This window comes from Plectropomus leopardus, chromosome 9, assembly GCF_026936395.1.
Source record: "Plectropomus leopardus strain MGB_pleo_1.0 chromosome 9, ASM2693639v1, whole genome shotgun sequence".
In the NCBI taxonomy this organism is placed as follows: Eukaryota; Metazoa; Chordata; class Actinopteri; order Perciformes; family Serranidae; genus Plectropomus; species Plectropomus leopardus.
In genome coordinates, this window is record NC_142184.1 from 7,669,340 (window position 1) to 7,692,336 (window position 22,997).

The window sequence follows — 22,997 nt, forward strand, 5'->3', positions numbered from 1 at the left end:
CTGAAACACACAGAAATGGATCATCATGAATTATTTGATAAAATAACAGTACTTCTGGTTTCAAGGCATTACTCCATCAACAAAGACATTTTCCCTCATTTAACTCCCACATAGAGAACAGCTGTCACATTAAAGGGGATCTATTATGCTGTTTCTTTTTTCTGTCGTAGATATAACATTACAATGCTGGATGCTTACATTAAACGTGGCCAAGGTTTAAAAAAAATTAGGTAAACGTATGTTAAACAAATCCCTGCCAGCAAAAAACTCTGAATACTCTGTTTCCAAGATTCTCTTAAACTTTGACTATAAGCTGTCAACTCGTGACAAGTTTCTTTATGTGATCATCTGTTCCTGGAAAGCTACTGCTGGTGTCTACATTACATAGTCTACATTTGTTTATTATTCATTATTTGTTTATTATAAGGATCCCCATTAACTGACGCCTAGGCGGCACGCTAGTCTCCCCGGGGTCCAAGACAACATAACATTACATCACAACAGCACAAATAATAAAAATTAATAGTAAACAATAAAGTAAGTAAGTGAAAGAAAAACCTGGTAGACATAGGTCTTCCAGCAAAGACAGTGATGAATATAAAGTATTTTTTGACCATTAAAGCATGTGAACATGTTCTAGCAGGAACCTTAAATACAAGTATACACCTGAAAATGAGCATAATAGGTTCCCTCTAAGGCCATTTCTATGATTAAAAACAAAGGACCAATGTTATATTGTAGGTCTGGAAAGGTGACAGTTACCTGTGCGGCAGGGAGCGTACTCCACAAATTTGGTGAAATTATGGACTGAGAGGAAGCAGGTTCCTGTTGCATCAGAATGAGCGACATCTTTTTCAGTCCGCCAGGAGTAGAGAGGCGCGCAGGCCTGGGTTTGAGAGGAGGTGAAGAGAGACGGGGATTGGTGGGGAGAAAAAGGGGAGGGAGGAGACGTGGTGATGAATGGGGTGAGCTTTTAGATGGGAGATGTTTTTCCAGTTGCAACATCACACTGGTGAACTCGTGGGGGAGACCCAGGCTGAGGTCAGCGGTACATCTGGAGCAGGGTAATCACGTAACTTAACCCAGGTCACAACCCGGACTATCAGACCAAACAAGAGGCAGCTCAACTTTGATGTCACATGGGGGGTACAAAACATTTCTTTACGGTGTCTTGAGACTAGAAGTGAAAACTGGACCTGAATTACGGCACCTTAATGGACAGTAATCTGTGAGACAAATTTCTAACAAAGAACATACACATTTCCCCTGATATCAGAGAGAGCCATCACCCTAAGTTTCTCACAGCCAAGGAGCCAGAGAAGGCTGCACTGAAAGCCCCAATCATAACAGCACAGAGCACCCGTGGAGTGGCGCAAAGCTGAAACTCTAGTCCATCTCTTCCCAGCCCCCAAAAACATCTCTAAGAGGGTCCTCTTACCAGAATTGTGTCACCGTGAGAACGCACAGTGGCGCCGAACCATTGGTGGGACTTGAAATCAACCTGATGCTCTGTGTCGTTGATCAAAGAAGTGCGATCCCCTGAGAAAAACAGAAGAAAATAACAATGAGTAATTGCACTTTGACAAAACATGCATTCCTTCAATTTCCTTGAGTTGAGTTGAATATCTTAATTTCGCTTTCCCCTCCCAGGCCCTCGGAAACATCTGGACAATTGGCAGAACTTGAGCTTGAAGACTCCAGTTACACTATTTTTCATGCAAAGACAATCATGGTGAGAAATTGAAATGTATTTGCTGCTCAGCCACTGTTCAGGAGATAGTGGATCTCTTGGATGGCCAGGTTTGGGTCAAGCTTAACCTCGCTGACCCTTCGCTCTGTTTGACCACCTGGCCAATAACACAGATCTCCCACTTCATCGCTTTGACAGCAGCAGGTGACATGACAGATGGTCTGGGGAGTCAGGTTTAAACACAACTTTATAAGAAGGCAGATGTTGCATCTGTGCTGCAAAAGGAGATTGAAATGCTTTAAATGCAAACAAATTGATTAGACAAGGAAGTCACATCACTATCAGCCCATTCACGAGGGCTGGCTCATACAGTGTGAGCTGACATCTATAAGGAAAGCCAAAATATTGGGTCAAGAGCAACCAAACCCACCCTAGTTAACCCTTTGCAGATCTCAAACTGCAGACTTTGTCAAATCACAGGCACAGTGGTGTCCGCAAGGGGGGCAGTACGGCCCCCCAGTGAAAAACATTGGATGCCAACATTAACTGTTTTTAAGAGGCTATGGCACACTCATTGTTTAAGCTAGCTCAAAGGTACTGGAAGGCATCCATTGGTACCAACCATACTGGCATAGCTTTGTGGCAATGGAGCTAAGCAACTCTCTAAATTAAGGCTAAATTTTGGCAAAAGAACATAGTATTTTTTAAAGGTGAACTCTCACCTCAAGATATGCGTATTAAAATGGTTCCTATTGTAAGGTTTCCCAAACAATCATTTATTTGGCCTGCCACAATTAGAACTTCTTTTAGCACATACTAATGTTTTATTTTAAAGCTGGACCGTTTTTCATTAGTTGTTAGGTAGTTTGTGACTTGTTCATTGTTCTACATACCTTTTCGGGTTTTTCATTGTACCTGTCTCTCCCTCCATTACAGTTTTTTTTGGGGAGTTTTTCCTTAGACAATGTGAGGGGCTAAATGCAGAGGGATGTCGTATGCTGTAAAGCCCTCTGAGGCAGGTTTTGTGACAATGGGCTTTATAAATAAACTTGAATCGAATTGAAAATCTCTTGCAGTTTGCTTTCTCAAAGTAGCTGCTCCCCTCTGATCAGTTAAGGCTGAATCAACAGATAAATTATCCACCCAGCGACTCAAACTCATAACGAGTTCAGCCCACACTGTGTTCACAGCGATTAAAAATGTAGATGGGGCCCAGAATGACAAAAACGGGACACACGCAGATGATCTTAAAAAAAGGGAAATACACTTTAAAATAAGAAACCAAAGTATATCGTTATATGGTTCCTTTATTCTCATATTGTCATAGTTTTCAACTTCAAATCATCTAAGTGTAAGGCTGTCAAAAAATCTGAGGAAAAAGGCAACACCTGCAAACTTACTCCATGCTACACAAGTTTAAAAGATAAAATGTTTAAATCCGACTTGGATCTTTGGCAGGTAAAAAGTTAGTTTTGGTGTGCCACCACAATATATCCAGCAGTACTATCTGGCCACCTTTAGCAAAAATTTCTGGGGACACCATCGCACAGGGATAGTGCAAAAGAGCAGACCAGAACAACTCTGAGGACTTAAACTGCAAGATCACGACCTGTGTGAATGTGAAGAAAGCAGGCTGTGCGTCAGGCCTCTCTCTCCATGCCTGTCCACCCCTGGCCTTCCCTCCCAGCCAACTAGGCAGCCTGGAGCTGCTCCGCGTCTTTGTGGAAACAGCGGAGGGGCCGGGGTCCAACGAAAACATACACACTCTGGCCCGGCTTCCTCATAGCAACCTCACAGTCATCTCTGTTTAGGCACACACTTCTCTCCCCCTTCCCCTGTTTTCATTTTCAATATTATCTCCATCTTTCTATTCATTTTTCTTGCACTATCTCGCCCTGCTCTCCGTGTATATACAGCCCTTTCTTTCCTTCGCTTTCAGGGAGTGCTGCTCCCCCTCACCCCAGACAGTAAGCACAGAGATTATAGTTTTTTAATAACCAGACAGTATTTCTGCTTAATCTCCAACACTGGGGGTTCCTCCTAACGTTATTTATCACGGGCCTACAGCAGCGAGCTCTGCCCCCAGAGTGTTTCGAGGCGAGTGTGAAAAGAAGTGCTTTAGCCATAGAGTTAATAACATGAACAGCACTTCAAACAGCTCCTTATAAGCTTGTTACTTTAACTAATCCACCATAACCGCATGGTGCTTTTTCTTAAGGCTTACACCTTCTTAATATTTTCATAACTCAGGGGTCTTTGTTTGGATAAGGTCAACGCAAAGCCACCAGGGAAAGGTGGGAGCTGCACGGTGACCGTGCTGTGAAGTCCTCTTGTAATACATGCAGCATATCTGTGATCTGGCTTTGTAAAAGACAGGAAGCACATCAATGTACCCGCCTAGAGAAGTTCTCACATGGCAGCATTCGTTCTAGCATTAGTTCTGTGTCACTTTAACTGGTGATGAAAAGTTGCATTTGTTGTCTGCGACTGAAGGCAGCCAGCTGGAGTCACGTGGAATGCTTTTAATGAAAATAGAGATTCAGAGGCGGGACACAACAACATCTGACCAAAGAAGCCCCCCCGGGAGGTCGGTTAGAGCAGTGTGCTGATGTGACATGGTGCCCGGTCTCTCCCGGGATCAGCAGAGGAGTGTGGGGGTCTGGAGCTCGTTCATACACTCACTCACGCCTTTGAACTTTGAGCAAGACGACGGCCATTAGTGAGCCTCTCATTGTGTGTATGTATTTTTGTGTGTGTCACTGGGGTCGAAGACAAATGGCCAAATTCACTCATCACATCAGCTGCCCCCGTGGGAGGACCTGAAGCAGGAGGGGGGCAGAGCGGAGGAACAGAGCTCTGGTTTCTCCCTCTTTCCTCCCCCTCTGGCCTTCTCCCATCCTCCCATCCTGTATGTGCCCTTCTCACACCCTCCCCAGTGCCCTCGCTCCCTGCTTCTCCGCTCCATAGACAGGCTCTTATCTCAATGGAAGAGGAAGTGGATGGGAGGGGGCCTCTGGCCACTTTGACCCAATTAGTTAGGCTAATTAAGAGAGGCTACAGCCTGTGGGTCAGAGCTCAAACACACCAAGAGACAGTCAGGCTTCACCCACACTAACAGGTTTTTGTTTTAAAAATGGGGTTTTAAAAAAGATCTCCATAAACACATGTATTTCACTGCTGTTTGAGAAATAATCTCCTTCTATACTAACAACCCTTAAAACGTAAATCACATTCATGTACACAGGGAATGTGCGTACCAGTCTAAACAGGAAGCCAATTGTCTACTCTGCGGTAGGGCTGTCCCAATAATATAAATTATCAATGTTGCAATACTGCACTATTGACAAGTCAACTGCAGACGAAGGCAAGCCACCACAAAAACCACTATGTTTTTGTTTTTTCTTCCTTTTTTTCATATTTACACTATGCTACAAATGCCAGCAGTGAAAGGAGGCACTGAGCGTCTATTCTACATTGTGTACTACACGTTCTCTCAGGTCATTAGAGTTAAAAATACTCAACTTAAGGCAAAACGCTGCAGCCGCTCACCACTACGACTTTTTACCAAGCTGTCAAATCACAATCGATGAGGGGCGGAAAAAATACCTTAAAGATCAACTGTCTAACCGCTTAACTACAGCAACAAGGAGGGGAAAACCACACAGACTGATGTGTCCATCCTCTCTCGCTGCGTTCTTCAGCCCTCTCTTCATCCAGAGAAGGTACTCTACCTCGTGCTGATGTTTTTACTTCCACAGATATTACGTATCACAGCAACCAGAAGCGTCACAGCTGAAAAAACACTGAGCCTCTTATTGCGTGTTGTTGCCCCTCAGTGTTTTGCATTTTACAATGAACAAGTATGCCATTAGTTTTAAAAGTCTGTGATCTTTTTCATCGAAAAAGCAACATAATAAAAGCCTAACAATGGAGCTTATTTATAAAGCACTAAATTAATGAATGAAGTCATTCGCAAAAACTTCAAAAAATGGCAGTAATAATGGCATATAGCACTGTGAAGTCACCCTTAATCGCAGCAGGGGGGGAATTCCTTCACTGCAAAAGCCCTTCTCTGTGATTATGACTTCAGAAGAACAGCAATTGCAAGAGGTAACCACAGATTTATTTGTCTGGACCAACTAGACAGTGTAACTGTTGCTGATAGCAACACATGAGTACAAAAACGTAGATTTGCTTTGCTTTTTAAATACTGCAACTTATTATAACGAGCATTATTTAGCACCTGATGAAGCTATGGCAATGTGAGAGGAGTACCAACACAAGAAGATTCAAATCACAAAAGCTATGTAGGCATAGCTATACAGGGTTCAACAGTCATGGCGAACCTGGAAAGGTCAGGCAATTTCACAATCACATTTTCCAGGCTTTGGACAGTCATGGAACTAATAAAAAATCATTAAAAGGTTAAGAAAAGTCAGGGAATTTAGTTGTATGTAATGAAAGTGTGACAGCATTTTTTTGTTTGAATCTGATATAAATGAGAAACACCAGGCATGTGGGGCAAGAAAAAGGTAGGTCCTTAAAAAATTTGTGGAAAAGTTTTGAAATTTTGTCCATAAAAACTTGTGGGAACAGAGATTTTAGAGTTTTGGCTTGACATGTGGTGACTAATAGTACCCAGGAATCAAACGTGGGTGTATGCATCTGTTTTTCAAAAGTCTCTGTTTCTGCCCATCCAGACTTATAACACAATCCCAGAGTTTAAAAACTAAAATGGGGTAAACAATATTTTTAAAACTCTTAATTTTAGGGGTCTGAATACTCTGGAGTAGTGTGCACACCAGGTGAAAATGTAGCAAAAGTTTTGCGTTTTAAAATTAAAACATATTAGCTTGGATGTAGCCCAACAGACACATCACTTTGTTATAGGAATATAGGTATGAATACCCAAGTGGAAGATAGCACACGCAAACATTCACAATGAAGAATGGTTTTTTGGTTGTTTTTTTTTTTTTAATTACCCAAGCCCTTACTATCAGAACCAGCAAAGAAAACAGTGACAGCCTCAATAAATGAATTGCAGCAGTAAATGTCATCCATGTAACAGCTGTTTGGCAAAGCCACATTTGCATGCAGATGTCCATGTATTGAGCGTTCCTGCACTGTACGCTGGTTCTGCCGCGATCCAGATGTCGGACCCGGCTCTGGCACTCTGATCAGCTCCTTCAAAGGCCTTTAAAAAATATGAAGGACACTCTCTGACAGCCCAGGGGACTAACCTTCACTGCGAGGCCTCGCTGCTCGCACATGACATCACTCGCCGTGGCCTCCAGCCAGCGACCGTGGATGCGCAACACATTTTATGTTGCAAGAAAAACAGTGCAAAAATAGTGGAGTAAAGGGTACCAAGCAGCGGTGTCCAATAAAAGAATACTGTTAAACCAGGCTTGTGAAACACTCAGTGGAATATTTCTCCCTATTGTGCACTATGGACAGTAAATTTAAGTTGGCCCACAATGCTAAGCTTTGATTTCATAGGAACGAAGCCAACTGCGGTAAACGTCCCTCTGTACGTGAGATTCATGCTGTTTGTGTGCGTGTGTGCGTGTGTGTGTGTGTGTGTGTGTGTGTGTGTGTGTGTGTGTTTTCAGAGCAGTCTTTTTACTTAGTTCCTTTCCTCACCTCCATTGTGCAAAACAGGCTAATAGCTACTCTGACGACATCCTGAAACATGAATCTATTCATTAGAAAACCTCCCGGACTTCCTCATGTTCTTCCAAAACACTCCAACTAATTCTGACTCTACTGGAGCCTTTTTGTCAGGACCGGTGGTGTCTGCTTCACCTGTCATACAAACAGGACATGTCTTTGTCTGATCTATTTGTTTATTGGTTGCTTATCTCCCAATGGCTCCTGGGGCAAGGCAACACAAACACAGCCTAGAGGAAGGGAAGAGTATCCTTCAAAAACTTCTTCAACACCCCATTATCCTTTTCATCCCCAAAGAGAGGGCACAAACAGGAAAAAAGGATCATCCTGCATCCAGGAACCAACATAGCCAACGACAGTTCAGTTCACTGAGGTGAAACGCTGACGCCTGAGAGATCCTAACATGCTGCTGACAACAGGAGCAGAGGAAATGCTCTGATGGCTTCAAAACGGTACAGAGAGGCAGCAAACCTCAGCTATTTTAATAGTTTAAACACCACCCCGTTTTTTAAACTCTCCAACACCAAGAGAGTCACATACAATTGAGGTATTATTATATAATCATTAAGTTACAACAGCATTTGTCGTCCAACCAAATGTCAGAAGAATAAAAAAAGCAGTTTTTCCTGCTGATGCCTATCATACACTTGAAGACTTTGAAAAGACTTTTAAAAGACTGAATCTGAAATGCTGATGCATCTAAGACTGTGAGTTTTCAGTCACACACTTTCAATATTTGTAAAGACTGGGATCTTGTAGGGTCACTATTTGCAAGACTACTACATTCCTTTTAAGATTATTTCCCATCCTGCTCCCCGTGGAAAATATTACACAAAACTCCCTTTCAAAATATATGACATTTTATTAATTCCTCACATCTGCAAAAGTAAATAGCTCTCAAAACACAAGATAAGAGGCAATATAAGTTGTTGTAAGTTTCTCCTCGTTTTTACAGTCCAAGAGAACCGAGAACTGAGCCAAGACAAAAACGTAGAATAACATTAAACGTGTTTGAGTTTATCGTAACTTCAAGATCAGAAAAAGACTGACTGACTCATTTTCATGACCACCTAACCCTGTGTTTTAAATAAATGTGACGCAAGTGAGCACCAGCGACTAAATCAATTTGATTTCATTGTTTTCTATCAGCCTGTCCTACCTGCCTGCGATTGATGCAGCGCAAACCACCAAGAGCGCTTTGAGCAAAACTTTTGCCAGACCCCCATTTGTATTTTATTCCTGTCGCTTGTGTTGAAAGCAAGAGGAACGTCTGATTCGCGGGGTTGAAATAAGGGATTACCTATACAATATCTCCTCATTTCACAACAAAAAAAACAAAATAAATTGTCATTTGGCAGGAGGTAGGAGAGGGAGAGGGGAGGGGGATCATGCCAAGGTCGACCAAGATCACAGGCTCGCAAACCAACTGTGGTAAAACCGACTTTAGAAATTTGTCTGTGACAGTCAGAAGTTGTGCGGTGTAGGGCTGGCATGAGTTGACAGAGCAGCTGTCAGGCCTTCCCACCAGCTCCATCATAGCGCTTACCTTCAGTATCAAACTCGATGTTGTGGCAATCTGATTGGCTGAGGCTCCAAGGACAGTAGAAGACGGATCCTCCCTCTGTAATGTTAACCTGTCTTGTGTTGGCTTTGGGGGCTCCTATCACCACACTTGCACTGTAAACAGAAAGAGAGACAACCCGCAGTAATGTTGAATGTTTACCAAACCACAGGATCCATATAAACCTGCATTTCCTTACCAAAACCATTGCTAAGGTTTGTAGCTCTTAACCTGGCCTCAATTAAAAATTACATTCCAGACCTCCCACCCGACAGTTTTAAACATGATGCAGTACGCACATTACACCGCTTAGCGAGCTGCATTCTGACTCACAAGAAAAACATTTTAACAGGTTGCAGTACCGTCTTACATAATCCCATACGACCGGGGAGGAACTGCTGCTATGACATGTGCACATGTGATGCTCATAGACACTTCACTCCACTTGAGCAGTCAGAGACACACAAGGAGAAACACTCACGCGGTCACACATGCACCCCTGTGGGGCAGATTCAATAAGAAAACAAAAAAGCAGACAGGATAAGTGGAGTCACACTCTTGTTTCTTCAGCTGGGGCACTAAACGTGTCCTTGGAGCTGCTCTGCACAGCCACAGGAAGGACAGCCAACCACTTCAACTGACATGAAGAGTCAGTGAGGTTACAGGTGAGTCTTCAGAGATGAAACAGAAGAAGAAAGGGAGAGCGATGATACGCTAATGGAGAAAACAAAGATTTAAGCATGGTCAAGTTGGAAAACCCCTAGTAGTTAATGTGTCTTAAGTAGACTTCTTAGCCATTACGTCATTGTGGACCCACTTGACCCGACAAGCATCACAGACACAGTCGCTGGCATTGATGTGGGTAAAGCAGGCATGGGACCACTGAGACCAGACGGTGTCTAGGGGGCTCCAAAACAGGAAGAGCACACCCTTTCCTGCCCCAGATCTTCCAGTAGTGCATGAACGTTTACATTTTGGTTAAACTTAGCATCCTGCCCCCCAGGGGAACTACTCAGCAGGGTCCAGAGGAAGACGGGGGAGCCAGCATGAGTCAAACCGTGCAATATCCCATGTAATCCAGGATAATTAATCCCACTGAACCTATCTATTACCTCGCATGACAAACGTTATGGGATGGCTTGTGGAAAAAAGCTAACAAAAGTGGGCCAGAGTGCGTTGGTGGTCAGCACAAAGCATTCAAATCATTTCAGCATCTCCAGTTTTGAAAACACACAACTGTGGGAGAACAAAGGGAAGGTCACAAGAGCAGAAGTTTTAAGTTTAATATTACACCGATGCTGTGGTCTTAATACCTCAGAAGTGATACAGTGCAACAACAGATCTAAATGTGGAACAGAAACTCCTGGCTTGTTTTGGAAAAGAGGAAAAGAAACAAACCGAACCGACTTGGAGAGCAAGAAAGTTTCTGACCACAAACACAGACGCAGGAATATCCCTGTAGAGCTGCAGAGCTCCACCTGTACAATGATCTAAATCCCAGAGAGGCTTCCTGGTCAGGGATTATCACAGTGAGACAGCTGAGGAGCTCCCTCGCACTGTCTCAAAACTCGCACACATGCATATGCAAGCAGACAGTAAGGGGCTGTTCACATGCTGCATTTTTTTGCACCCCAAATTCATTGCTGTCAATGCAGATGCGTCGGGGGTGTGCTCAAAAGCAAGCACAATGCCACAGTGTTGATTTTTCTGGGCTATTTTTTTGTCCTTTTGTCAGTATATGGTAAAATATGGATGCAAAGTTAATCATTTTAGTGTACGGCTACCCAGAGCTTTACATCTGTCCCACAGACAGAAATATTAATCCATTAAAACGCAAATGATTCTGCATTTTTGGGGTCAATGCTGTTACCAATATTGGGGAGAAAAAATTCTGATAATGATATATCGATCGATACTACACATATATACGGAATTATGTAATACAATTATCCCTCAGATGTGGTTATCAAACACTTGTGGGAAAGATATGTAATGGAGAAAGGATATTTTACAGTTAAATAATAATCTTTATCGTCAAAAATGACATCAGTGCACTACTCTAAGAGCAGTAAGCTTTATTGGGGATTTGACCAATCCGAACTACTCCAAGCATCTTTTTCGGAATTATGTTCAGTTAAACACAAACTTTCGATATCGTGCATATTGGACAACATGTAAGCCGTAAAATGATCATTTTAAGTAAGGGTGGAAACACCAGCAATGTGCTGAACCATCTCTTTACACACTATGGGCTTCAATTATAGGAATGCCATGTATGTGACACTATGCACAAGTGCCAACTGAGCAGCACATCTGTTACTGAGGGTAAAAATCCTCTGTTACAATAACATTAGTACTTGAGAGTTGGCACAGTGTAGGCATAAAAGTTAAGTAAGTGGTAAGTAGCACCCAGCACCTGCTTCACTTTGTGTTTTCATTAAAATATGCAACATGTGTCGCAGGCCTTAATATTTAACACAAGTAGACCACAAGTACAATGCAAAAATACATCTACAAGTCAGGACTCTTGTCATTTGCGAGCACGACTTATCCAAATGCAAAAGTTTCAAAGCAGACAGGAGAATAGAGGCCAACTACAAAAACATTTTAGAAATAATCTGAATGACTGCACATGGAGCAAGACATGGAGGAACGTGTATACACTAACAAGGCCAAGGAAACTGGAAGCCACAGCATCTTTTGTTGAATCAGATCTGAATGGAGTCCAGCCGTACTCGGCTGTGGCAGCTTTTCAAAGAGGAAAAAAACAGGAAATAACATAACAAGCAGATCATGCTTTAATCAGAGAGTTGGCGGTTGAAGCGAGTTTTCACTACCTTGCACACAGATACACGCAGATGTGCAGACACAAACACAGATTGATAGTAATCTGAAAGTACTGTAAATGAGGAAAAATTAGCATTTAATGGCTCTTTATCAGGCGAGGATCAGTCTAAACTGGCATTTTCTCCACCCTTCACCTTATCTGCTAGCCGTGAGCTCAAAAGGTAGAGCTTAAATATCATTAGCATTTAATGAAGCTCTAACTGCAGTCGGCTGAGTGCTGCATTACAAATTCCTTTGTGAAAGGAGGTGGAGGGCATGGCCGGCTCATGGGATGGGTATGCAAATAGATTTAATTGATCGGGGGGAGACGGTCCTCAGCTGTTGTGCTGAAGGATAGACTCATCGGGTTTTTTCAAGTCTGTGGCTAAAGTGAGATTGTATATCTTTGCATACAGTCTTTGGTCTCAATCAGTGATACTCAACTTACAGCCAACAGGCTATATATGGCCCTGATGTGGTGTTGGGTGGCCCCCCCGACTCATTTTCTAATTCACAATTAAAAATAAAGTGATTTGCACTGAGAATTGTTTTGTACTTTTAGTATACATAAGGTGCCGGAGTGCATAAAATAGCATTGAAATAGAGCTTGTTTATAAAAAAAAAAAAAATAGCGCAGAAAAGTATCCCCTGACATAAGTCCTAACTAAACCTAATATCCTCATATCTAAGAAATATCCTGAAATCCCAGAAACGTGAACATCAAAGAAACATCCCTAAATCAGAAAAATGTCCTAAAATCCGAAAACTTCCTAAAACCCTATAGATGTCTTGAAATCTTAGGAACGTCCTGAAATTCTAAAAACGTCCTAAAATCTGAGAAATGTCCTAAAATCCAAGAAACATCCTAAAGTCCGAGAAAGATCCAGAACTCCTAAAAAACTGAAACCCTGGAGAGGTCCTAAAACCCTGGGAAAGTTGTTGAATCTGAGAAATGTCCCCAAATCTGAGAAATGTTCTAAAATCCTAGAAATGTCCTGAAATGCTAGAAATGTCCTAAATTTCTAGAAACTTGCTAAAATCCCAGTGGCCCATGTATGTAGTGGCTGCTGCAACTGGCCCCTTAAAAATCAGATTAAAAGCAGGTTTGATGGGGATCACAGCAAGCAAAGTTTAAGATGCAGCCATGACCAATATTAACTGATGTTTGGTGAAATTTTTTGACTACTGTAGAATCTTTAGTTGCTTATTTGTTAGTTTCATGTTGCTATGGACGAAAAGAAAACCTATTTCATGAGAGCGAGGCTTAGGCAATGACCAAGTGAGGGAGTGGGAGGATGAAAAGCATTGGCGGCTTCAACATGTCTAGCACAGTCGACCACAACAGCTGCCATACAGCAGCCACTAATGACCCCCAACCTCCCCAGCAGACAATTAAGCATTAATTAAACTACTGTAAGTGATTTTGGCTGAAAGTAAAGAATGCGTAAACAACAGCTTTGCTGTAACCGAGGACTCAGTTTGTCTCATTTGAAGCAATCAGAAGACATTCTGCAAAAACATCAAAAAAATCTCACCACACCACAATTGACTGTAACCACTATTTTATGAGGGGTTGAGAAATTAGGGGTGATGCGGAGTGCTGGAACTTGCTGATGTGACACTTAAGTGCGTAGCTAATACGGTTTATGATGAGGTTACAGACGGAGGTTGTCAGAGGGCAAATTCCTCTGTTACCCCCCGCTCCTTTAGTCCAAACATTCCCCCCTCCATTCCACATTTAATTGTCTTCCACCCAGCTGCAAAAGCTGATGTCACTGAACACTATTATAACCGTTTTAAGCTACAAAGAGGGGGAAAAAATTTAAATCGCATTCGTTAAGCCTGCCAGTGCCGGCTGCCGTTACCACCTGCAGTCGTAAACATGGCTCAAGGAGCGCTATGGCACAAAGAGAGCCAGTGGGAAAAAAGGCCTTCAAACCTCAGCAACACCTATGTAAAAAAAGTGACCCATTGAGTTTATACTGAGCTATCAACACGTGCTTAAACACTGGAGTGGTTCCATATCAGTAAAGAAACTCAAAAGCAGTGACCTGATCGGAGCCAGAGGCAGCTCTTGACCTTCACAGCTCTCCCTCCCGCAGTGGAGAAAAGGAGCCAAAATGCAACAAACATCTCTGAAGAGTCACTTCACCAGCATAATTAAAAGTCCAGTGTGCACGGTTTAGGGCGATTTTGTGGTATCTAGAAGTGAGGATTGCAGATTATAACCAGCTGAAACTTCTCCTGGTTAGAATTCCTTGTGTCCTGTGTTCATTGTTCAGGAGATTTTTTATAAAACACCAAATTATCCACAGAGGTCTCTTCCTCTCCGAAATAAATGGACCAGGTGATTGAAACCAGTAAAAAATGCGAACTAACCCAGCTAGTAGGGAACATTCCCACATTGGCTAGGGTTACCTACAAGTTGTAATAATGTTTAAAGGGAAACATTTAAAAAAAAACAAAACGATTTTTTAACATTTTTGGATGTTTATAGAGAATGTTACTTTAAGAAGAATGCTCTGCGATCTAAAAGAAAACTTGCCGCTGGTAACAGTACTAAAACATTGTGTTAGTTGCACTGTACCATTCTCAGAATGTATTTACAACCAAAAATTGCAAGCTGAGAAAGCAGTTTCACAATACAAATCAATGTTTTTTTCTCCGAAGCTGTTTAAACAGGCAAAAATGTCCCAAAAAAAGATGTTTAGCTTTAAAAATAAGGGTTTTGTTGTAGAGGTGCTGCTAACTATAGTGGCTGATGCAACACTGCAAACACCAAATTGCCAGATCTGGAGTCAGTGTTTGGTTTGTCCATTCTGGGCTACTGTATAAACATGGCATAGCAACACGTTGCTCTCCGTAGATCCCGCTCCTTGCAGGTACAAACAACTCATTCTAAGGTAACAAAAACACACCAATTTCTGTTTTTAGATAATTTTCTGCTCAAGAAAACATATTCATTCTAACATATTCCATTTCTGCCAATATATCCCCATAAATCCTACACACTGGAGCTTTAAATGATACCTGGATCAATGGGAGTAGATTTGTGAGTTGACATGTTGGAACAAATTAATGAGTAATAGTATGATGTCATCCTGCAGCTTTATTGACTTTTCAAAGCACATGTGGGCACTTAGAGTGAGATCAGCCGAATGACAGAAGCACAAGTCGTGTGTGATGACTTATTCTAGACCACATGGAGCCGTTCGAACTGTCTCGCGTCCTCTCAGAACCAAGGCCAGACAGAAGCTGTTTGAGTCCTTACGGCTGCCATATGGACGATCGTCTACTCACACTCACACACACGCACACACACACCACATACACATGTTCTCAGTGCTGCTGTCCAGGAGCCTGAAGATGATGAGAGTAGCAGTGCCTGCTGGGATGGCGTGTGCTGCTGACTAAAGAGAGTCTACTGTGCTGTGCTGAAGCCACATTTTTTGTTAACGGTCAGATGGTACCTTCAGAAGCAGATAAAGGATCTGTATGTTGCATTACAGGCCTAGAGCAAGTCTTTTATGACAATATACAATACAGACATTTCCAGCAGCCACTGAGACACGACCAGTATTGATCTAATAAACAGTCGAGTCTGCCGAGGATCTGATCCCGCTATCACCACAAAACCACTTCCGCGCGATCCTTGCAGGGATAATAGTATTGGGCAACAGGTGGCCTGTAAATCTAAAGTGCTGCTGGCCAAAGTAGCCAAACAATGCTGTTTATTGTCACACAGGAGAAATGTGAATTTTCAGTTTAGACTTGATGATTTTACGCTCCTCTGCAGCTGGGTGGGAGTCACTCGCCTGATAACTGATTCAGCACGTCCACACCAAAGCTAATGAAGCGATTGTCATTACTTCCAACCTTTTCAGCAGGCAGCAATCATTTTGTAGCCCCTTTTTAAAATGCCATAAGGTCACACTGTTATTCCTCCTCATCATTCTGTATAAAAGGTACCATGGCAGCATGGAGGGACAGAGTTGTTTCACCTTTAGGCCAGCAGCGGAGGATGTAACAGCGCCAAACTGAAGTCTGCAGCAGGATGAGACCATGGACGGCACGGATGTACAACATGTTTTGTTTGCAATCCACCGCCAGCAGATGCAAAAAGCAGCTGATTGCAGTGAGCAGCTAAGTGAGTGAAAAAGAACAGCAACCAAAATGTCCAAAAATTGGGAAAAGAATGAGGACTGGGAGCTCTGTACCCTCCGAGCAGAGGACAAGATCAACTGCCAAACAACAGGGACAGTAAACAATCATTAGTGCCATGTTATGCCATTTTTGACATCATCATTAAGCCTTTCACACCCATAATACCTCTTTTGCTTCTGATGTTGTATCAAAATGTCTTCCGCATTCAAACATTTCTGTTAATGTGTAGCACCCCTCTCAAGGGTTAGATTTAGGGCTAAGGGCCCAGACACACCAAACAGACATAAAAAACGAGCTGCCATGAAAGATGACTTTGACGCTAAAGAGCTCACTGACTAAAGAAAAAACATCTTATTTTGTATAACAATTTTCTTTTCATCTCACCCCATCTTGACATTTGCCCTTTGTTTACTTCCCTAACTGTCATTTCTTTTTTTTGTCAGTTCAACTTCCAATCAGAGTGACTTCATTCACCGACAAGCTCCGCCATCTCCGAAGCTGATTTAACATGCTGAACCGGCACCCAAAAAAACCATACTGAGGGCCAACGATGCAGGACACACTGCAAAGACTAGAGCAACAGATGCTCAACAACAGCCCAGCGTTGACCAATGGCCAACAGTCGGCTTGGTGTGTTCGGGCCAGAAGGGTTTGGTTCAGGTTTAGGTAGGGAGAAACACACAAATCAACACAACACAGGCATGACATCTAAAATCACACACTGGGACGACTTTATGACAGCGTTTATGGATCTTTGTCACAGCACTTTTTTTGGCTGAATCTCTGTGTAAAAAGGGCTTGTGACTGTATTATGGTGTCCTTATGAGTGCTTTTACAGTTAATGTGCGAAAACCAGCAGCTGTTTAGTCAGAACCACCAACCATGCTAAAAGCATTTCACAAGTGGCAAGTGAGAAATCCGAAACATCCTGCTGCTTCCAAAAAGCATCAAAATTACTTGTGGTTGAGCCGATGCATTTTCTCATAGCAAACTCTTTTCCCACCCCCAAACACAACCCCTCCCTCCCCTTTCACAGTCCATGTACCCTAAAAGTCCTCCTGCAGGGAGTTTAACTGCTGGCGGTTCACACCTCACCACAATGCCCTCGTCAGGGGGTCCAGTCCTCTCACCTCAGGATAGAGAGGCTGTTGTATTAAACCTGTTGATAGGGGGGGGGGAAGCAGCTGTTGAAACACTTTGTCTATGAACCTCCCACATCCTCAGCACACATGCATGCATACAACACACATCCAGAGAGAGTATGGCCAGATTTTATGTCTCATTTCCATCTCAAATATGAGATCTGATGCTAATTTGAATTTCGGCTTCACAGTGCAAACGATGGCGTCATTTGCTTATTGCTATAAAAAGGATCGCCTTTATCAGGTTACCATGGAAGTGAGTCATTTAGTGACCCGGGGTTAAAACAAACCAGGCCTGCTGGCAATCAGAGATTAAATCTAGCAAAGTATGAGTCAGGACGACCCTGACCAATAGCTAACTCCACTGCAAAGTAGACATGACGTCCTCCGGGCATTCCCAAACCGGTGCAGCAGACGTGACAGCAGGGTCCACGGGCCCTTTAAACACATCGTCACCCTCCACACTGACATCTTTTTCCAGTGAAACGCACACAGGCTCATTATTTAAAGCCCCCCTTTACCAACAGAGCAGTAAAAGCTAGACAGTCACTTTATGTTTGAGACAGACTGCAGTGTAGACATGCTGTGCAGACTGACCTTTGCTTTTCCCAACCCACTGGCCTGATAATCAAAGGTGCTCACTAAGTTTGACAACAGACAATTAAAGCAGCTTTCAAGAAGTCCACTAAATTACGAAAGAAATGAGTCACAGTTAAAACTCCTCCAATGGAAAACAGTAAACAATTTCTGTTGTCAGACAAAGGGCTCCATTGTCTGCACGCAACAACGAGAACCTGGATGAAGAAGAGCTTGGCAACCCAAATATACAAGATCAAACACTCACCGGTTTGATTTAGAAACAGGTTTGTGAAAAAAGGACGGCAGTGAAAACAATAACAGAAATGATCATATATGGAGAGACAGAGAAAACATTAGTGGTCAAAAGAGACCACAGTCCAATGTCAATATTAGTTCAACTCTAACCCTGTTTGAGATGGCAAACTTCAGGAGAGTGACCTACATGGACCGGCTGACCCCGGCATGTTCTCGTCATGACCAAACCATCCGTGAGCTAATGCACATCACCAACACGTCACAGAATCACACACAGGGACTGGAACATATTACTGTCTCCATCAGAGCGTCATCCATCATTGGACAGAGCTTTTTAAATGGCACTATAGTCTCACTCCGCTCAGTTCAAGTCCCAAATATGAGTGATTAAAGGTCCAGTGTGGAGGATTTAGGGAGATCTATTGGCAGAAATGGAATATTATATAAAAAGTATGTTTTCTTTATTGTATATTCACGTGAAAATAAGAATCATGTTTTTGTCACTTACACTGAGCTGGGTTTGTTGGTTTGTTTGTTTGTTTTGGAGAGGAAGAGACCTGTGCTGATGATATGGCCCCTGTTTAAAAACCTCCTTTACATCTGGATCTTAAGTTATCAGGAGAAGAAGGGGAGCAAACAGTTACAAGTTGTCTCTGACATGCCAAACAAGGTTGGAAAAAAAAAACACTGAAAAATGTTCTGACCAAAGAACACTGAAGGAATTCTAACCGGGAGAAGTGTCAGCTGATTACAATCCTCACCACTAGCTGCCACAAAATCCCCCTAAATCTTGCACAATCTTTAAAATGTACGTTTCCACAAAAATGCAACATTCAACAGGCATCAGGAGCTGTCTCAGCCTTTCATACACTCCAAGCAAAGTCTGTTATTATTTACAGCCCCTGACCTTTGACTCCTTCTATCTCCAGTGTGATCCACTCCCTCATCCCTGCCTGGCACCGCAGAAAGAGGAGTCAGATACTGGTGTTTGATTATGAGGTGTTTAGGGAGAGCCCTCTGAAGTTCTTCCTATGATGGGTGAACATGGGAGTCCAGCTTCACTCAACATGAAATAACACACACACACACAACGAGGGACCATATATCCTCCTGCCCTTCCTGTGTGTATCTGACAAGAGCCGTGACACACAGTTCACAGACGCTATCCTGAGGCGTTCTTCCATGGTGGGCCGTCTGCCAGTGTCCAAACATAATTTCATTACGGCAGGCCGAAGGGCATGACAGACCCGCGTATATAAACTTGTTGTCAAGGATGAGTGTCAAACTGGGAGAAAGTAAGCCTTTGTGTTCGCACAGCATTTATGGATGAGAGATCTTCGTCTCTTGTCTCTGCACCTACATCTGGCATCAGTCTTGTTGCGCTAATGTACCCGCTGTAGTCCAACCAGCGCTGGACTTCTTAAAGTTGGAGCCAGGCAACAGCAGTTCATCCTGACAAGAGGAAACTCCCCAAGCAACCCTCAACTGACCTCACTCCCCCACACCCTCCAAAGTGTGGGCAAAAACAAACGATAACAGGAACTCATCTCTGATATGCCTCCACTTCTAAGAAACTGCAGAGAAGTGGCAGATATATGTGGTTTTGCAGATAAAACGATGAGTCAAGATCTTAAATCCACCCTCTCGTACGTTTTTTGTTTGACATTTGACTTCTGAATACATATCATCCACAGGAAAATTACAGGGCGCCGAGTCGGAGGAGGCTACACTTAAACATTATTCCTGTTCTACACATAAAAACCATTGTCTCGCGATGTCCTCCTCGGTGTCTCGGCTGCAGAAAAGTTCAGATTGAGTCATCAGTGAGATGACGTCTACTGTGTCTCACACTTAATGAGTCGCGGAGAGATGATGGGGGGGGCTAGACAGCGGGGGGATGGATGAATTTAAAAGCCCTGCAGAATGACATCAGCACAGGAGGAAGTGAGGAGGGGGATGCTGGAGAGAAAAAAGGGGTTCATGCATTCAAGCTTCACGTCCTAAATCATACCTCTGTCCTGAAGCTTCCCAGGCAGAGATGAAGAGCAATAGCAGCAAGGCTTTAAAGAGACGGCGAGGGGAAAGAAAGGGGGAAATCTCCATGTCTGAGTGTCTGGAAGTGGGGAGGAGAAACAGGGGAAACTAGAGCTGCTTCTGGCGGCCCACTCGGCACAAAGCCCTCTCTCAAATCCCAGCATGCTGGCTGGTTGAACAGTGGGCCGAGACACCAACTCAGCCAGGAAGTCTGATCATGTCTGAGTGAAACCTTGACTGCGGCTGCATAACCTTTTGTTAATGATTATTTCGATTACAGGGTTGGGTCCAAGGCTCACCAGAATGCACAGAATGGGAAGCAGCACAAATGCAGATCTGTCAGCAGCTGAATTAACCCATGCCTTGTTTTTTTGCTGCATCCCTGTTGATATAAACACTACATTCTCCCAAGACAGTCAGAATGTCCCACACTATTATTTTCTCCTCATACTAACGGGGTATTAGAGCCGGCCACAGGCATGTGTGCATGAGTTGAAGCCCCTGATGCCAAAGGTTTCTTAAAGGAAGAATGCAGAGGCAATCACAGCATGCTGGGTGTCACAGAGACCACAGCTGAGCAGCAGCACAATCAGCTGCAGCATTGCAGACCAAGATTGGATTATTAAAGGTTGCAACTAACAGGCTTTTTCTTAAGGGAAGAGCAGGTTAAAAGGTCAAAATAAAATGTCATTTTGTTTGCAATAAGATCAGGATTTAAGGGCCATTCCACAAGATTGTTAAAGTTAATTCACTCTTTTATAATAACATTATTTGACTTTGATGTAGCAGTCATTTGGCGCATAAATGCAATTTCCTGAATATATTCAATTACAGTGAGTTGTGTGCACACTGAGGGCGTGCGCGCTGTGCGTAAAGCATGTATCCAATGATCCCAGTGTATACACATAACTCTGATTTAATGCCAGAGCCACAACAACATCCCGCAAATAAACTTCCTTTTGGAAACTTATTCTATAGCTCCAGCAAGGGAGCTGTAAAAGTTTAAAGTTTGGCAAAAACATACGGTCTCATGGAAAGTTTGCACGCTGCGCACAACATATTTGTGTACAATTGGGGGTATCGGTATCATGAAGCGCCCGGATACAATTATAAACAAATGTTTCAGAGTGTGATGGAGCTTGCTTCAAAAAAGCGCCTTCTAATTTCATTATTCTTTTATTTATATAAAAAAGAAGAAGAAGAAAATTGCACTAATTCTGTGTTAAACTCACCTTGCCGAATCAGCCAAATAAAAGTCAACAGCATATCCGAAGTAGCTCCCGTTAGGTCCGCTGTAAACAGCTGGGTTCTCCACGTCCAAGTTGAACGCCTCGCAGACAAACGGAGAAAAAGTGAGTAACAGCCCGTTGATACAAAGGAGCGAGCGGACAAGAGCGGCTGCTGTCCCCGGCGTCTTTACGCGAAATCGTTCCAAGCCCATATTTGAGAATAAATTAATCCACTCAAGTTTGTTTTAACTTGCGAAAATGTCCCTCTTATTGACGCTTTAGAGTCCGCAGATGAAGCCTGAAAACAGTGGTGTAAAACGGCTAAAACTGCATCCCTGTAACTCTAACCGGCCAGTATCTCATTAATGCTCCGTCAGCTCCTCTCAGCTCCTCACTCCTCTCTGTGCTGCCTCTCTCTCCGGGTCCACGCCTCCTCTGCTCACCTACTCATGATACAAGCAGCAGGGAGTTCCCACAGCCGTGACAAAAAGTTTGGGGAAGGAGGAGCCTGTGATTCCCTAAAAAGAAGAAGAGAGCACTTCTGATTCACTGACCTATCTCTGAGTATATGTTTACCAATGTGGTGCCAATGTGGTCACTTTGAGCTCAGAGACTTTCTTATCTGTGACATTTTAACCAAAAGAACAATGGCCAAAAAATCCTCCTTTCACAGTTATCTTGAGCATTTGTGACTGAAGATGTTGCTATAGAGGGCGGCATGATAGATGATGGGAAGGTTAACTAAACTTCACATGGCCAACCGATGCAGCATATGGTGGATTATGACTTCAGACATTCAAGCTTTTATCAATCAGTTGGGTTTTTTTGCCCTTGTGAGCACTAATAGCCTTCAAGGCACAGTTCATCCTAAATCAAAACTGAATATTTTTACTCTCACCTGTAGTTCTACTTAGCAGTCTAGATTGTTTTGGTGTAAGTTGCTGAGTGTTGGAGATATCGGCCGTAGAGATGTCTGCCTTTTCTCCAATATAATGTAACTAGATTGCACTCTGCTTTACGTTCAAAGTGCCAAGAAATACTTTTGAAAAACTCAACAGCAATGTCTCTTTCCAGAATCAGACGGTTACTAAAGATAATCCACAGACCTTGATGTGAGCAGTTTTATGTAGGAACTAATTTCTTTCTACCGAACTCCACCCACCAACCCCCACTGCCACATATCAGAAAGAAGCATGCATCTACCCAAGACTGCATATAAAGACGGACGAGGCACTTCATCCCACTGCACAAAAATGAAGCCAAAATATCCCCAATACGACTGCTACCATGCACCGATGACCTCATGGTCCCACAATATATTCTTGATGCTGGTCCCCAAGACTCAGAAGACACAGAACTATGCAAAAAAAACATTTAAATTGCCGCCCCTTCTTACCGAAATAACTTACAGAAGGGCCTGACATTTTCTCAGCTGATTACTAACGGAGAATTTATGTCCGTTTTAAACGACTGAGAAAATAACACTCTTGGTCAAAGTGATTGCTTCTCAAATTTTCAGACATTTTTTTTGGTGTTGCATTTTAACTGAATATTGTGCTTGCTCTTTATGCTGTGTGAAGGTTGTACACATCTGCTAGTGTTTATTGTAGGCGCATAACACACTTACATCACCTTCAACTGGAAATAATGACGGCTAGTGCTGTGGCTGCAATAGAAGTAAACCTGCTAATGTTTTGAACATCCATCGCCATGCTTTTAGGAATGTTATCATGAGAGAAGAAGTTGCATAACACCACTCAACGTAAACGCAGTCATCTCGCAATTGTGTTTTACCAACATTTTGAAAAAATTGCTTAAGTTTTGCACAATTTTGTAATGGAAACCCG

The 22,997-nt window shown here is 42.9% G+C and overlaps 1 protein-coding gene across 1 annotated transcript in view; it reads right to left on the reverse strand.

The window, feature by feature from the left end:
• Window positions 1-21,596, reverse strand: part of itga5 (integrin, alpha 5 (fibronectin receptor, alpha polypeptide)) — a 49,810-nt gene extending 28,214 nt beyond the window's left edge. Inside the window, exons 1-4 of the mRNA XM_042491202.2 lie at window positions 21,154-21,596; window positions 8,907-9,037; window positions 1,439-1,539; window positions 763-886 (exon numbers count right to left, since the gene is read on the reverse strand). Coding sequence (XP_042347136.2) covers window positions 763-886; window positions 1,439-1,539; window positions 8,907-9,037; window positions 21,154-21,362 — 565 coding nt within the window. The 5' untranslated portion in view covers window positions 21,363-21,596. The remainder of the gene's footprint in view (window positions 1-762; window positions 887-1,438; window positions 1,540-8,906; window positions 9,038-21,153) is intronic.
• Window positions 21,597-22,997: the final 1,401 nt, after the last annotated feature.